At 40.1% G+C, this 17,427-nt stretch overlaps 1 protein-coding gene across 2 annotated transcripts in view; it reads left to right on the top strand.

The window, feature by feature from the left end:
- NELL1 (neural EGFL like 1) overlaps positions 1 to 15,447 on the top strand; it is a 299,533-nt gene extending 284,086 nt beyond the window's left edge. For both annotated transcript variants that reach the window (XM_049821020.1, XM_049821021.1), the window contains 4 exons: positions 4,310 to 4,503; positions 10,043 to 10,219; positions 11,958 to 12,182; positions 13,459 to 15,447. In XM_049821020.1, coding sequence (XP_049676977.1) covers positions 4,310 to 4,503; positions 10,043 to 10,219; positions 11,958 to 12,182; positions 13,459 to 13,509 — 647 coding nt within the window. In that variant the 3' untranslated portion in view covers positions 13,510 to 15,447. The remainder of the gene's footprint in view (positions 1 to 4,309; positions 4,504 to 10,042; positions 10,220 to 11,957; positions 12,183 to 13,458) is intronic.
- The last annotated feature ends 1,980 nt before the right edge of the window (positions 15,448 to 17,427 follow it).

Here is a 17,427-nt window from a genome sequence, read left to right as displayed (position 1 = left end):
CAGAGCACCACGCTGCATGACTTGCTTGCACACATTTATTAAGGTGCTATAGAAAAGTCATACCATTAAAACCTGAATAGCCTTGAAAACTAAGAAATGAAGTAGCTAGGGATTGGTTTAAAATTTCAGTGAAACCAAGTTAATGAACTTGTGTTGATATGTACAGTCATGCTTGTCTTCTACCCCATTCAAATACAGTGGCCATGGGACCTCTCATAATATCTGAGGCAAATTACTTCTCGTTACAACCAAAAAGGATGGAAAAGGAAATTGCATCTCGGGGGATTATTCTGTTCCATTTTGATTCTGATTTCTTGTCTGCCCGCGTTACCAAGGTATCTTTATGTATTTCCATAGTATATTGGGAAATCAGCACATCTTGGGTGCTTTGTGACTGGTTGCATTGCGGCTAAAATATGTATGATCAGGTACAATTGTTTAAAGAAGCACAGATCGGGAGTGTTAGAAGAGTGAAGATCTTGATCAGTTTTATGGTAGTCCTGTGCAACGTTTGAGTGGCATGTCTTGGCAACAATCGCTTTGCTGTTGGCTACACGTTGTTGATAGAAAATAGCATAAGGCTAGCATTACAAGCAAGTTTCTAATTATGGTCACTTCCACTATATCCTCACTGTTCCTTGAAAAGGAACTGTTTGGAGGGGAGAAGTAAAGCTCTGCCACTTTCGCTTGGGTTAATTAGTAGTCTGCCACAGATTATCTCAATATAATGAGTAAGACTGCTCCAGGCATGAAAATGAGATGGCTTTCACAAGTTGACAGGATGCATGAAAGAACTAATCCCCCCCAAAAGTCAGGACAGACATCTCCTTCTTGTGTCATATATAGGGAAAGACTATGGAGTCTCCTTGCTATTTCACGTATGTACTTGTCCATTGTTCTTACAAGTTCCTTGATCTATAAATGAATATTTCATCTTCTTCCTACCTAGTGGTGGAGTTATAATGGGAATTAAGATCTGTGTACAGTTGTGCCTTGCCTGTCATTAAACATTCTAGTTTGGGCCCCGCATCTTCTGAGAGCAGTTGTGGAAAAGCAAACGAAACCTAATGGGAGTGTGGGGAATTTGAGCTGAGCAAGGATTTGAATAATATAAAAATAATCTATACACGAGAGTCTTATCATACAATTTTCATATTCATTAGAAGATTGCTTTGGACATGTTCAGAATGTTAAACTAGGCTAATTTTTCAAAACCTAAGTAGACACATTGTTTCCAGTTCTTAAGAGAAATTTCACTCTAAACAGGAGTATTTTCTTCCATGTTTTGCCTAGACATCTTCATGCTGATCTCATGCCAATATGAGCAGGTTCATTTGATCTCCATTAAACTGAAATATTTTCTGAAGTTAACTGGGAGCTAAGAATATGGGAGCATTTGTCGGGGTTTCCCCCTCCCCCAAATCTAGTTTGAGGCTGAAAGAGTGAAAGGGAGAAAAACACATTACGCTGCTAACTTTTCCTCAAGTTATGGGGAACATTGGCTGTTTGTTCTGACTTTTAGAAATGCAATCAGTGCCAAGAAAAAACTGCCAAAGGGATGTTCTCAGAAAATTAGCTCTATTAAAAGTTCAGCTGGAAATGAGTGCAGTGTCCAAGCCTTTTATATTTGATTAATGACTAAAAATTTTAAATAATAAATGCCATAAAATAGTAAGAAACCATCATTTGAATAAAGAACAAAAAAAAAAAAAAAAAAAAAGAGCAAACTGAGTAGCAATTAGGAATTTATGTTCACGCTATGTTACTCAGCTTTGCTTGATTGGCTCTTTGTCAAGAATGTCCCATTTACCGGTTTGGGCCACTCTTAATGGGGGCATCCTTTTTACGTGTGCTAAGCAGAGAACGGCAGTAGCAGTATGTAAATAGCGTGTTCTTCCCTTTTGGATATGTGTAACAGATTAAGCTGGCTTTGTGCAGTGTGAACAGGTCTGTACTACTGAGAATATGAATAATGTTAGTTTCTATAATTGCTAACATCTGGCTTTCTATAAATCTGTTAAATTACATGGAAACAGAATTAGATTTCTGTGTCATAAGTAAAGCAATTACATGGAACTCTGTAGGCAATATGGCTTTATATTCATCTGTGAAATCCTTTTAGTTTTGAACTGTGAAAGCTACCCTTCTAATCTGCACTGTGATCCTGCTACATCCTATATATATGCTATTCAAGGAGCCCTTAATATGGTGGGGAAGAGAACACTGACAATGATTGGTGAAATCACCAAAGACAAAGCGAATGTTTCATATATACCTTTGTCTTTCAACATCAAATACAAGTCAAAGCCTATTGAAAGGAAAATGGGATATTTTTAAGAATATTTTAGGTCTTACAGTAGCTGTTTGGGTATGATTTAGTTCATAGCAGTTCATTCATAGTTCTCTTCATGTCACTTTTCATGTTTTTTACCACCTGTGATACTCTGGCACTCATTAAGCAATGAACTACAGGTTTTAATTTCTCTTAGTGCAGCGCCTTTTAGACCACTGAGAGCGGACCCTTCAAGTACTCATTGCTAGGCTATGCATTAGAGCAATAATGTTACTTTTTGGCGATTAAGACTGTCAGGGCAGCAAAATACACCATTTTTAGGGAGGTCTGAGCGACAAGCAACTGAATTGTGCTATCGGGTCACTGGGAACATCTCTGACAAAGGACTGGCCCACAGGTTAGCCCAGGAGTGAAGCCCTTCTGCAGGGTAATTGCCTCCAGCTTCCCTTTGGGTGTAGAAGCAGAAAGAGGACCAAGCCATTTTCTGGCGGCCCAGGCCCCTGACTCGGTTGTGCAGGTCGATTTTTGCATTTGGTCGAATCCAAGGGCACTACCACATTTCCACTTGTTCCTGGGCTATTTGTGACTTGAAATTAGGAATTTTACTAACCAGGTCAGAGGGAGTTAGTGATTTGATTGTTATCGAGAGTTTCCTTCAGCAGACTGAAGGAATTGTTAACAACTTTTCAAGATCTGGCTTTCTGAGGACATGACTCGTGAACCCATGGCACTTGTCCAAAAAGTAGGGCAACTGGCCATCACATCCCACAGAATTAGACTTTAGGTTTGGTTTGATTTGTTTGGGGTTTTTTTGGTTTGGTCGTTTGGGTTTTTTTTTAATTCTATTGAATTTTTAAATTTGTTGGTTTAGAGAGGAATTAAAAGTACTCGGGTAATATTGGACTGTAAGAAATTTCACGCTAGCACTAAGGTAATTTTAAATGGCAAGTGTGAGGGCTCTGCCTTGTAATTTCCGAATTCATATAATAGTATTCTGGAATTTTCATGATAGAAACCATCACATACTTCTAAAGGATTTTCTTCTTCAGCCTTCCTCCCCGTGTTGCTTACTGTTTTCATTGTTCATGTTGGAACAAAAGAAACCCACCAACTTACTGGTATTTTATCTGGACAATCTGTCAATATATCGTTTAAGAGCAGTCCAAAGTTATTTTCTGAAGGAAATACCCTTTTTAAACAATGTGATCAAAACTCTCGTGCCTTTCGCTGCAAGAAAAAGAAAGCTGCATTAACTCCCTAGATAAATTCGTATTGCGTAATTATATTTTACCCTCCAAAAGCAATTTTAATGAGGTACGGTAATTCACTTTTCTCTAGTGAATAATGATTTTCTTTTGTTACTTATTTCTTTGTGTCATTGCGAAATCATACTTTTCTTGCATAGCTTTGTTCTAAGACTTTTTTTCCTGTCAAAGGTGCCCTCTGATTTCTTTATTTCCTTTTCTTTTTTTTTAAATTTTTTTTTCTTTGTTTTGTTTTGGTTTTTTTTCTATTCACTTATACCTTCCAGCACTGGCAAAAGGATGCAATTGATTGCTTTCAGTATGGGAAATGTTGATCGTGCTAGGAACTTACAAAGTGAAGTGCAGTTCTATTTTGGTGTAAAATCCAGAACAAAGAGTGGTCAAATTGACAGAAAATCACTCTGATTGTTCGCTAGTTTCCAGTCACTGGGAAATCACTATACACCCTTGTCTGAAGGTTCAAGTTCATCATTGATATTCAGTTCCACTAAATATGTCAGCCTCAGCATTTACAATTAAGCCTGCTGGAGGTAGTTTAAGAATTCTTGGTAGAATCAAACAAACACTGAAGAATAACCTAAAAAAAAAAAATAATCGGTGTTTAATGTCTAGCAAGTAAATATGGAAGATATCAGAAAGGAGGCACCCTCTTCCACCAGCAAGGTAGATGAGCAATAATTACTTAATACAGAAATAAAATTTGCCCCGTGACAAAACATACCCGAAGCATTATAAATCTGCTGTTTTGCAGATATCGATGAGTGTGCCTTAAAGACCCACACCTGTTGGAACGATTCAGCCTGTGTGAACCTGGCAGGAGGGTTTGATTGCCTTTGTCCATCCGGACCATCTTGCACTGGAGACTGTCCCCATGAAGGCGGCTTCAAGCGGAACGGGCAGGTGTGGACCCTGAGGGAGGACAGATGCTCCGTTTGTTCCTGCAAGGTGAGATCCAGCTGGGCTGGGTTTCAGGAGTCCTTTAATCCTCTGGGCTCATGTCAGAAACCCACTATTGCAGTGCCGCTGGTGTTGGCAAAAATACTAGCCTAAGCCCGAGGCGCTGAGGCCAAAGGTAAGCTCTGCTGTGGCCACTGAAGCTGTGATGGGGAAATTCTTCTGGGAAGTCATCTTTATTCTTATTTTGCATGACCACAGACACGGCTGAATAGTGGCGAACCCTGCTGAGCTTCTACCGTGTCACCCTGCGGGCCAGAGCCACTCGGAGCACGCCTCGACCGAGGGTCTTGCGTTACCCTTTAACACAACGTGCAGGAGATGGGCACGCTTACTGGGAATGTTGAAAACTGGTTGGAGTTTCTCTTGCACACAAATATGCATCTCTCGGGACAAGTACTGTAGTCAGCCATCTTCCTGTTGGTGGCGTTTCCCTTTACTTGGAATACATGTGAATTAATTGCCTGAGCGTGAGTCAAAGGTTAGAGGACCTAGAAGCAGACACTTAATTTCCTCATGTGGGGAAGGGTGAAGGCCAGCTTTCTCCTCCTCCTCATCCCAGCTTGGCTGTGTTAGCAGCTCTGCCACTTGAGCAGTGCAGCTCTCTCTGCACCTTTGGAGAAGCCAGGCATAGTAGAAGTAGATCTACCTTAGAGTTAACAGATCAGTTTTGGGGTTTTATCTCCCCCCCCCCCCCCCCCCCCGGAAATTATCAGTTCTTTTCTGAGGAAGGTAACCAAGTTAAAAGAACGTTTGACTCTGCTTTCTCTATTTTCACTAGCAAAAAGAGGAATGTTGTCACTGAAATTAGAAGAATTTCAGGAATGCACCAATCTGAGAAATGGTTGGTCTTTTATGACCACTTTGACCTGATGAGTTCATAGCACTGGTAAAGGTATCCTTAGACACAGCAGAACACTACTGGCCCTTGCATAAGTGTAAGTAAAAGGAGGTTTTGGCCACCGTGAAAAGCAGAACACAGAGCATGAGAATTGGCCTATCAATCCCCGTGTCTCAATGCTCATGAGCCAGAGAAGCATTAGAGGGTTTGAGGGGGACAAGGGCGAAGAGTTGTTTTGAAGTTGCGAGAAGCTGAAAGCCTTATCGTTTCTGTATTGCAATAGTATAGCAGAAGGGAAAATGAAGACTTTAGAGTGAATAGAACCCGCAAAGTACACTGCTGTTTTGGGCTCAAAAGGGAATACGTTCTTGTTAGTTGCTATATTTTTTACTTCAAGTAGCCTCAAGCTCCCTAAAACTCCTCCCTTCAGAAGCTGAAGTGTACAACTCCACTGAATATATATCAAGCTTTTATTGTAATCTTGGGGAATTGGCTGGTTTATGAAAGGATTTCCAGTCAATAGAATAAACAGTTTAATATATGTGAAGACATCTGGTCTGCCTTTGCAGAATTATAACTATTAGTATTCCCATCTTAGATTGCTTGTAATTTGTTTTATTTGCCATTTCTCATTGCACTTATTTCTTATGTTGAATGCTCTTATTAGAATATGAAAATATACAAAATGATTAACTAGTACATAGCTATTTTAAACTAAGCCTGGCACTGTTTGTTGCTATGACTCTTCCTTTATATCTTCCTCACTTTCCAGTTTTTTTTCCTCTGTGAATTAACATTTGCATTTAATTTCATTCCAGTAGCTGCCTGTTTCAAGAGCCAAATTCTTCTCTGTAGAACAGAGAAAACAGAGCGAGCTCCTCCTCTATCACATCCCGGGCAGTACATAAAGTCTTCACTCAGTGTTTATTGAAACATGTTATTGAAACATACTTTTATAAATTGTGATATCTTCCAATGCACCGGACTACTTCTCAGACCTGCTGCAGGACTCTATCCTTTTCATGCAGTTGCACGGGGAGCTGGCCCTGCCTGACCTTTTTGCAGCCTGCCCAGTTTGCAGTGAGGAAAAGGGCAGAGTGTAACTAAATCATTCCTTATACTTCTAACTTGAACTTTGAAGTGATCCTACTCACTTGTTTTATCTAGGAGACAAATCAGTATTTCAGATTTTTTAAAAAATGTGTTTTCTTTCGGCTTTTCTTTTGTTACGGTTATTTTAGGAAAGGTCAGATGGATATATTTGGTGCATTGGCTGAAACACATCGATCCTGTCTTGAAAATATTTTAACTTAAAATCTGCTGCAAAGGGAATTAAATACCTTACTTAACTTTAAAGTTCATTAAGTTAAGGTTATTTGTTCAGTAGGATACTATGGAATATGAGACATTATATTACTTCGGTTATATAATGAAGCAAAGTGTCATTATTGAAACACAGGGGATTATTTCCGTGTTTCGTCAGACCCAGTCTCTTCAAACCATCCTCATTCATCTGAATGAATATAAAGTTTACAAACCCATAACTTCTCAAAACTATAAATTAATATAGTACCTTAAATATATTTGATGTGTCTTCTACAGGAATCTGCCTGAACTCTTGTGGATTTAATACACAATCAAATTTAAGACTGGTAGAATCTGAAGGGGAGTGGGGAGCTGTGGCTCTCTCCCATGAAAAAAATAAGCCTGGCTACATCTGGGCTTTCCAGTCTGTCCTCTGATTAAGAGAACCCTCCATTCCCTGGATGAAAAAAGCCTGGGGGATAAGCAGAGAATTGGGAACGGGGCGGTGGGTGGATGTGCCAAGGTGAACTGTGTTCCTGAGGGCGCGGACGGTTGGGTTTGGTCTCTGCAGGGTCTCATTTCTGTCCAAATTGGCTTTGGGGCTCTGTGGAAACTTGAGTTACCCTTTACAGCGATTCCCTTGTGTGCCAGTTTTCCCTTTGGTAAGAACAGTTTTGTGTTCGTATCACTGATGCTTATGAAGCACGTGGAACTGATTCAGTGAGGACAATGGGGAGGGAGAGTTACTAATAAGATGCTCTATGTTATTACCCACCAAAAGAAAGTAAGCTGCTTGCTATATATTTCTCAAGCTTTTCTGTGTTTCTCAATGCTACTATAGAGCTGCACAGATGCAAGTGAGATGTTGTAGCTTAAGAGGCTTTGTGGCACTGATGTATGGGGATAAAAATGTTTTTTGAAAGGCATGGAGCTAATGAGGTCGGAGATAAAACACAGATGCCTAAAGAATAAAGAGAGTAGCAGTGTATTATGATTACCAAAAGGTCTCTGGCAAAATCGTCAGGCTTTGTCAGTGTTCTGAAATACAGAGAGTAAAGGCAACGTAAAAGGTTAGCTGCTCCCCAGAGGTACCAGCACGGGAGCTCAGAGAAGCACAGAACTACCAGCACTGTCACCACCTGACAGAAGAATTTGCAAACTAATCTTGCAAGCTTGGAAACTGAACTGGAACTAAGCAGACAGGTTATTGTTAGCCGTTATTAATCACTGCTCCGTTATGGAGAGGAGAGAGGCCGCCATTGCCGAGGGCGTTGGGTTGCCCGGACGCCTGGCGTAAGCCCGCGTGCCTGGAGCCGGTCAGCCTGGCAGAGATTTTGCGCCGAGCTGCCCGTCGATGTCCGCCCTCAGCAAGGGCTGGGAGGTGGTTGTGCTTTCCCGCCTGCAAGAATGGAGATTTAGTCGTAACTCTCTGTCGGGGAAGGCTTTCGGCTCTCTCCTTTCACCGCTTGCTGAAAGGGGAAGATAACGTCTGTCTGTGGGTTTTGTGGAAAGGGTTTATTCCCAGTATTGCACCTGGACCTGTGGCTAAGGAGATGGGCCACTGCCAGTCTTCCTTACCTTATGATTTACTCAGACTGCTGAGTCAGGACATAAAGCTTGTTTATATCTTCTCCTACAGCTAAAGCAGCAAACTAGCCGCAAGTATGGAATCCTTGGTTGTCTTAATTTGATACAAAACTGAATAAAGACCGTACGGCAATCGAGTCCCGTGCCCTGTGGTTGGCAAAAGCAGTTCAGGTCCATGTTGACCTAGCATCTTTTCTACATTTCCCTAATTCTGTGTTCTCTTCAGCTTCCCTTGTTAGGCTTAAGAAATCATTTTAATTATTCTTACAACAGAAAGTAATATTCCAGTCAATTCAAAACTATGATGAAATGCGGTAGTGATGCTGACTGACATGGGTGTTGTGATTTCCTGATGCTGATTTGGTACGTGTCGCATTGTGGCCAAGTCTGGCTTTGCTTAAAAACAAGAGCCGAACAGATTCCTACACCAAAACATAAAAAACCCAACCACCCATGCTATGTGCTGTGGTTATTGGCTATTTTGTCTGCCTATGGAAAAGATATCCTGGGCTGCTGTCACTCTTTTTAGTAATCACTTTTTTAAAGGATCAGAGGAAATAAATTCCCTTGCTTTGATAGGTACCCCTTTATCTGGTGGCAGTGGAAAACTTTTTTTCCTTCTTGCATCAGATGCAGGTTTATAGACTCCAAACAAGGTTCTGATGAGAATATGGAAATCCTGCAATAAAATGAGCGGAGTTGTTTTAGGAACTGTACAGTTGTGATCCAAAGCAGAATATAGCTTTGTTCCTCTCGCAGCTCTACCTTCAGACTGGCTTGCAGGGGATGCTTTGCTTGAATAAGGACTAGCCCGATAACTAGCACTGAATGCAAAAGAAGTTCATTTCCAAACTGCTCAATGATCTCCTCATTGTTAACTGTGATTTCAGTTCCCAGTCTACACGTGCCGTGCCAGCATGTTGGCTCACCTACAGCAACGGATGTAATTTCAAACACGATAGTCCATCCAATTTTCATAACTAGAATTAGAATCAATTTGTTTTTCTGTGATGCAAAGAGAATATATCTGTTTCTCTTTACATGCAGAAGCAATTCTTCTGTTTATCTCAAACAGTTCTGTTTAATGGTCTTAAACAAAATGGGCCATCCAATACTGTAAGCAAATATTTAGCAAAATCATATTATGGAGAGCCTGTGGAATACAGGCCCTCTTTAATACAGGAAATAAATTATAGTGGATGATGGTAAGTCCATTTAGCTTTAAGCTGGTGTAGTGTAGGTCCAGCTGTAACAGAACCAGTGGTGAATTCAGACTGAAGAATGATTAGTGCTACTGTGATTTTGCTATGTTGTGCTCCCATGAAGTTAAAGGGACCACCTTCATAACTTCAATTTATTCAAGTTATTTTCTTCACAGTGATACGTTCAGTCAAAATAGCGCTAAACAAATATTATATGTATTAGAGCGGCAACTGCTTGAAGAGTTCGTTGATGTAACCAATGAGATATGAAATTGCTTCACTATATTTCTTCTGAGATACTGATTTCTTTTAAATTCAGTTAGCTGGAGACAGGAAAACAGTATTCTCAGATTCAGGCAGTATTGGATCCATGCAATGGTAGAAACTGGGACCGTACTGGTATTTGAGGTATTCCTCGCAACTGGCAGGATCCAGTCCTTGTTGGCGGTAACATCAAATACGTTAAGAACTTAGTATTTCCTGATATGGCAAAGATGTGCCCTTTGAGATATATAGATATAGACACACCCTGTGACCTTATCTGGGTTGCTGTCTGGCAGTTTGTGATTGACGTCAGGGCAATGTGTCCTCGCAGGACGGGAGGATTTTCTGCCGGAGGACAGCCTGCGACTGCAAGAACCCCAGCGCTGATCTTTTCTGCTGCCCGGAGTGCGACACCCGTGTCACCAGCCAGTGCCTCGACCAAACTGGGCACAAGCTCTACCGCAGTGGGGACAACTGGACCTACAGCTGTCAGCAGTGCCGTTGCCTGGTATGGGTAAAGCGTTCGGAAGGGAGCGAGACCGATAAGGGTTCTGATGTTTAGCAAAGTGTACCTGGAAGCAGGCTCTTGGCTCTCTCTTCACCTGCTTTCCAGACTGAGAATGATGATAAAGCACTTAAAGAGCCCCAGAGAACTGAAAGCCACACCATCAGTTTTCCTCTTACTGCTGAATAAGTAGGTCCAATGAACAAAATGAAAAGCTTGACAAAAGCTTGGAACCTTGACGCTATATTAACTTTAGCAGTAGTCTACTTTTAAGAACTTTTATAAGGTTGTCTGATCTCTACATGACTTTTTAAAATTTTTTTCGCATGCGATGGATTTGGTTGGAGAAGTTTCAGCTTTTAATTACTTCAGCTGCTGTACCTGTCTTATCAAAATGGACAAGGCAATTCTTTCTTTTTTCATTCAGCAAATGCTGGAGAAATGGAGTGTCAGTGCCATGTGGTGAATTAGCAAAAATTAACCAAAAAAAAGAAGGATAAAGAAAACTGAAATTACTAGACAGACGTGCAAAATAAAGAACATTTATTTTCTCATTAGGCACTGTGTATTATTTCCCTAAAGCGTTAAGTTTTGCTCAGATATACTAATTAGTGCAGCAATGAACTTCATTAAAGTTATCAGTTCTCCATTTATAGCTGTCTGTATAACGTAGTCTTTATATATGATATTAATCAAGAGGTGTCTGAGCATCAGGAAACAAATTACATTCAAAGCTAAGTTACTGTTAAGAGATAATTATCCATAATGTACAGCAGTAAGTATTGTATTTTGTATTCTCCGAAGATTGTTTTTCTAATGTTCACAGAAGAACAGCAAGAAATATTTGCAGCCAGCAGCAACGGCAAATATTAGATGTGAGATGTTTTACGAGGGAAACTGACTTTGTGGCTAGAAGTTCTTTGCCTAATTTTATGATCGGCTTAACATACAGAGCTAAAAGACAGCGATGCCCTAAATCCGCGCTACATGTAAGGTTCTGTGCGGTGTGTGGTGTTATCAACATCTGAAGTGCTTAAGAGAGTAGCATAATGCAAGTTATTGGAGCCCTTCGCAGGTTAAGTTTAGACACACACAGCAATACTCTACAGAAGTGACCTGACGATTCTCTCTTCTCCATGTTTCTATCTACTAAACTGCTATTTTTACAAAGCTAAATAGTAACATAAAATGGCTCACTGGAACATAACTGGTATTGCTCTAACAATTCCTTTAGGAGTTGACAATAAAATCAATTTTGGCTGTTGCTAGTTAGATCGATGTGCAACGCTTCTCAAACATACTAACCTACATCTATCTGCAGTGTTAATTTTCTATTTAAGCAGTTGCTGTGATCCCGCAGAGATGTTTATGTGACGAGGCGTAGAAAGAGCGCGTGAGTCTGCAAGGCGATCACTGCAAAAATTATAGTTTATGGAAAACGTTGGAACCCAGTATTTAATGCTGCCGTTAAGATGCCCCAAGAACTCAAATTCCCCTGCTACGACGACGACGACAGCGGTGGTGTTTAGTCAAGAAAAAACCAAATGGTAGTCTGCTACATTTGGGAAACTTCAGCTCAGGATTCAAACATGCATTTATACGATCAACCAAACTGCGAGCTGATCCATTAAGTTTATTTCAGTTTTGGCAAAATAGAACTTTTCCATTCAATAGGTTGCAAAATTTCCTGGTAGCTAATGAACAGCAACAAATACAATGAGCTTTGCTTCAATTTTTACAGGAAGGAGAGGTGGATTGCTGGCCTCTTCTGTGCCCAAATCTAAACTGCGAGTACACAGCCATCTCAGAAGGGGAGTGCTGTCCGCACTGTGTCAGTGACCCCTGTCTGGCTGACAACATCACCTACGACATCAGGAAAACCTGTCTAGATGGCTATGGAATCACGAGACTTAGCGGCGCTGTATGGACAATGGTGGGATCTCCTTGTACAACCTGCAAATGCAAGGTACGATGGGCATGGGGGAATGGTAATGGAAATGCATGTCGCTGCATAAAATCAGGGTCACTTTCTGGCCTTGGAAGCTCACGTTCAGATCTTGGGGAAGTAAATGAGACCCGAGGGCAGAAGCCTACAGAAAACCCACGCCTTTTGTGTTTTGCAGGGTGGAAAAACCCCAATTCTGTGCTTGTTGAAAATGTTGAGCGCAGATGTGTTGTAATATCCTAGTGCAACTTTCAGACAGTCTGTTGGAGAGCCCTTCAGGCATTCTCAGTGTGAATCTAGGCTAATATTTTAATAATTGCCTCCTGTGGATGTTCATGAAAATGTGCATTACAGAGCTGGTAAGCAGAGGCATAAACACTAATAAAAGTTTCACCAGCAAGTGCACAAGTAGAAACGCATTGCAGCTCAGAGATGAAGTCATTCCCACAACAGAAGTGGGAAGGGAATGTCACAGTTTCTGTTCCCTGATCTCATCAAGATGCGTTTAATCCAATGGCTCTGATGCAGAAATGCAGTCGGTCTCCCTTGCTCCGTGCAGTGATGACCCCACTGTGCTAATATCAGAATTATGAAAATGTTGGTTTGGGTTATAGAAAGTGTTCTTCTGTTCACTGTGGGAAACCGAGCTGTTGCCCCAGGGCTTTAAATTATTGAAGGTAGCTTTTCTGCTATTCTTCAGAGTTTTTCGTATTGGTTTGTGTTGGATTTAAAAAAAAAAAAGGAAAAAAAATTGCTCGTTTGGGGTTTTGGTGCTTGCTGTAGGTTTTTGTTATGTAAGATAGTTTTGTAAATGACTGGATGTTGCAGGAAGATATTTAACAATGGATTAAACTCTAAAGCTGTTTGGTTTCCCGCCCCCATACATATCTGCCGTGAGTCAAGAATCTGAACTGTCTGCTTATTTCAGACAAACAGAAAGCTTCCCGCATGGATCATGTGAACACTCTCTCCATTAGCTGTCTTGCGTGGGAGAAAAATCCAATCATCTCTGTTGCAATTGCTGTGCTGTATTTTATTATGGGGACCAGCCTTTCACGTCCAGGTTTCTAGTTCACGTGTAGCTCAGGCCAGTTCAGTGCTATTTGGCAAAGTCAGCCTCCTCAAAAAAGCCACCACGGTTGGGACCGGTGAGGACACCTTGGGATGATGGCTTACGCAGATTTTTGTATGCGGTAGCTGTGTCAGAGATGCGTCTATCTCTGCGTGCCACCAACCCTTTTGCTCTTTGTGACTTGTTCCGCGGAGCTGATTGACACCTGCTTGTTTGTCTGTGCAGAATGGGAACGTCTGCTGCTCGGTGGATTTAGAGTGTCTCAACAATAACTGACATAGTCAGACTGGACTGTGCCGAGGGAGGAAAACTGATGAAGTTAACACCTGAAATGAAGTCGTATGCATTGGCGTTTTATACAACAGACAATTACCAAAGTCTCCGCATGAGGAAGATGTTTGGGAGTTGCCTTTGGGACCTATCACTATGCTCATCCTTGCTAGCCTTGTCTGGGTGACTTACAGTACAGCGCATATAAGTCAATGGTTGTTAAAAGTTTTCAGTGTTGTAAATTACACACTTTTCCTGTCAAGACATTTGCAAATACGTTTAAATTATTTCATGGGTAAACTAATGCTGTATTTTTGTTTTAATTTGTGTATTGACGACATGATAGAATTCAGCTCTTCTTACTTTGACTCTAGATTTTACAGATAAGACAGCCTGTTGTGATTTTGTCCCATGATATCACATACTTAGTTCCAAGGTCCCTGTCAGATGTATTTATGAAAATATGTATGTATGTACAGTCAAATTGCATAGTACTTATATTTCACAGCTGTCCAACGTTTTAAAGCATTCAAAGGTATATTTGATTGGACAGAATGGAAGTAATCAAAATAAGTCTGTCTTAAAAATTTATAAAATTAAATGCCATGAACTTAATGAAATGGCAAAAAAAAGCACTTTCTTCTCCAAATGTGCGGAGCAGCAGCAAGACTCCTATAGCGAGAAATGGAACTAAAAACACATTCCACTGCCAATTCAACACATATTCAGGAAAGAATCACCAGTCATTATCGGTATTCTGTTTTGCAAGAGAAACTGCAAGTGCTGGAAAAGGGTATAATCCCTCTGGATTGTGCAGTGATAAAACAGTCAGAGACCCTTAAGATGATTTAATTTAAATTGACTAAGTTAGAATTTGCTTTCCGTTGTAACACCATTGGGGAGTTCAGAATTTTTCCTTTTTTTTGGTATTTACAGTAAATAATGATGTCTACCATTCTCAGTTACTGCTACCATAATGACAAAGTGCAGAAGCACCTGTACCAGCGACATGCGGGACAGGAGACCTTAACACTTGGTGACTTTTATTACCCAATTAACAGCTCAGAAAGAGATTTTCTTTTTCCATATTTTATGACGTTCAGTAATATTTAGTTTTAAATTTACCATGCAGACAGTGTTGTTTAGTAGCTACGTTTAGACAGAAATACAAATTAAAACTCTTAGCCCTATATCAAGGTTAGAGTTTCGATTCTCTTCAGCTAATGTCTATTTTTTTCATGAGGCTAGGAAGTTTGTGGCATTAGAACAAGAATACATTTCTACGATGATGGCATCTACAGCTTAAATGTCACCTTTTTAACGTGCTGTTGTGTTTTGTTCTGCTCATTTGTGTAGTGTTTTTTGCTTTTTGTTTATTTAATTAAACACACTGAGTATATGGAAAAGAGTGCAGAAATAAGTATAGTGGCTACAGTTTGGAAAGTCTACATTTGTGAGTTTTTTGTAGTTTCATGCAGAAAATGTGAAACTGATTAATAAGAATGAAGTGTGACTATACAGTGAAAAAAATGAGTCGTCTTTTAAATGAAGTACTGTTATGTTTCTTAAAAGGGGACAGTGGCAAAACAATCTAAAAGTTACTTGCAATCATTCAGACAACTTTATTCCCATTTTTTAAACAGGATTTGTTTTCTCTAACAGGTTTGTGTGGTAAAGTTAAATTTATTTTCTTAAAATGCCCCATCATTTTCAGCTACTAATGTATTGACTATATTTGCATTGGCCTAATGATTGTATTATAAGGAAAACAGTTGTGTTTTATATGATACTCAAAGGATGTTTGTAAATCATAACGTCAGCTCATTTTGTATATCACATTGTAAAACCCAATGGTAATTCAGTTGGAGGAGATATCCAGTGGGCTGAGATACGAAGGGGAATGATTTCAAACTTGTGGGCATCTAAATAAACTCCTATGTACAGATTGCTTTCCCTTACTTTTATTAGCAGAGTTTTAAAACACTAACCGCTGTCCTTTCCAGACCTGAACTCGTGATGTTGCTAAAAGGAGAAAGAGTGTTTGCCTGGAAGATGTAGCGTCAGAGTTGTAAGGAATACTTCGTTTATAATTACTCGGACAAAATTGTATATTCCAGGCTGTCATACACACCAATTTCTGATGCTCTGTGAATGGGATTAAAGACAGTGCAGGGTCTGAAAATCGTCCTTTTCCCATTTACCTTGTAGTTGTGAAGCCCTTCCCCAGGATGCTTTCTGGAAGCTCCAGACCTTGTTGGGATCATATTCAGCAAGAACACAGAAGTTCACATTTTTCCACCGCGCAGACCAATTTTCTTCGAGAACTCAAATGCAGATTAATTCAGTAAAACCCTTTCAGAACATTTTATACAGCATTATGTGTCATTATCTCCAGAGTAATACAGCTTGAATTGTTTACACAAAGTCAAAATATTTTGACACAGACCTGTTTGTTTATGTTGCATTTTAAGCAGTTACCCTGACTGTGATGAACTTTTCCTTATGAAGCAATTTGATCACTAGTCACATCACATTTACCTTCAGAGTACTCAGAAGCCCCAGCTCAGAGAGCACATTGAGGAGGAAAATTTAATTCACTATGTTCCTCTGTGACCAAGGTAAGAACTTTCAAAACCTCTTTCGTGATGAAATTCCCTATAAACCTACGGGGCGCTACGTTGAAAACGCTGGGGGAAAAAAAATAAGCAAGTTTATTATAATAATTTCTGAAAAGTCTCCTCTTTGTTTGTGAGATCAACCTTCTCTCTGCTCAGAAGAACAGAACAATAGTATTACCATGAGGAGGACTACCGACATAACTTCTGCGAAAGGAAACTTGCTGCTAGTTAAGTAGGCAGTTGGAATTTTGTAGCTGTTTCTACTTAATTATCCTGTAAAGGAATAAAATAAAATGAGTGAGAGACAGGAAACGAAAATTCCACCTCTGGTAAAATGTCTTTGCCTCCCCCTTTTGGCAAAAAGCTCGGCCTAGGTACTAAACCGGAACGTTGTATTGTGTCTCGTGAGGGAAGCGACCTCTCGGTTCTGCTCTCTTTGTATTTGCAAACTCACCTACTGAGATAAAGCAAGCGCAAGTGTTCCTTTGTAGTGGCTCCTAGAGTCACAGACCACGCCGAGCCACGCTAGTCGCTAGCAAAGGCCGAAGAAAATCCAAACTATTCCCCGCAAATGCTGAATAATATCTAGCTAATTCACAGGAACGCGTGGGAGATTTATTAGTGTCTCTCTGTTGCCTCCGAGACCTAAATAACAACTGTCTTCCAGTAATATATCTTCTCCCAAGAGCTGTCAGTGAGTTTTCAGGTATAACTGTGTACAACATTTAATTAATAACATCTTTTCAATCAGATTGCAATGACAAACAAAATATCACCTGGGTTTGGTTTTTTTTTTTTCTGTGGCAGACAATAATGTTTTACAAAACAAAAGGTAAAGTGTCGGGAGTGATTACACAAATGGTGGAGTAGATTGTAATAGAATTAAATCGTAACTCCTACGAGCAATATGGAAATGTCTCGCATCTAATGGTACTTACATAATCATCATTAATGAGGGGAATTTAAAAGGGCCCCATGATACAGTTTGATGTAAAATTTTAAGTGAGTGTTATGATAAGACATAATTGTTTGAGGAACATATTCTGCCATCAGAAATACGTACCTGCCAACAAGCTACTGTTCCTCTTAAGGTAGATCTTTGGCACTCATCGGAATTTAAACTGGTGTAAGGAAGTCTCATGGTGCTATAAATTAAAAAAAAAAAAAAAAAAAAGAATTCCAACCTGGGGTGTCTGAATGCTTCGTATTTGGTTCTTCTCTCTTCCTGGTAGAAATCAGCAATAATTCTGTTTCAGCTGGTCATCGACCTCAGAGAGGTGTTAGTGAAGTGCTGGTATTGCTTGTA

Source organism: Accipiter gentilis, chromosome 17 (assembly GCF_929443795.1).
Source record: "Accipiter gentilis chromosome 17, bAccGen1.1, whole genome shotgun sequence".
Classification (NCBI taxonomy): domain Eukaryota; kingdom Metazoa; phylum Chordata; class Aves; order Accipitriformes; family Accipitridae; genus Astur; species Astur gentilis.
Note: the sequence above shows the minus strand (reverse complement) of the source record. Positions and strands in the feature narration are given on the sequence as shown.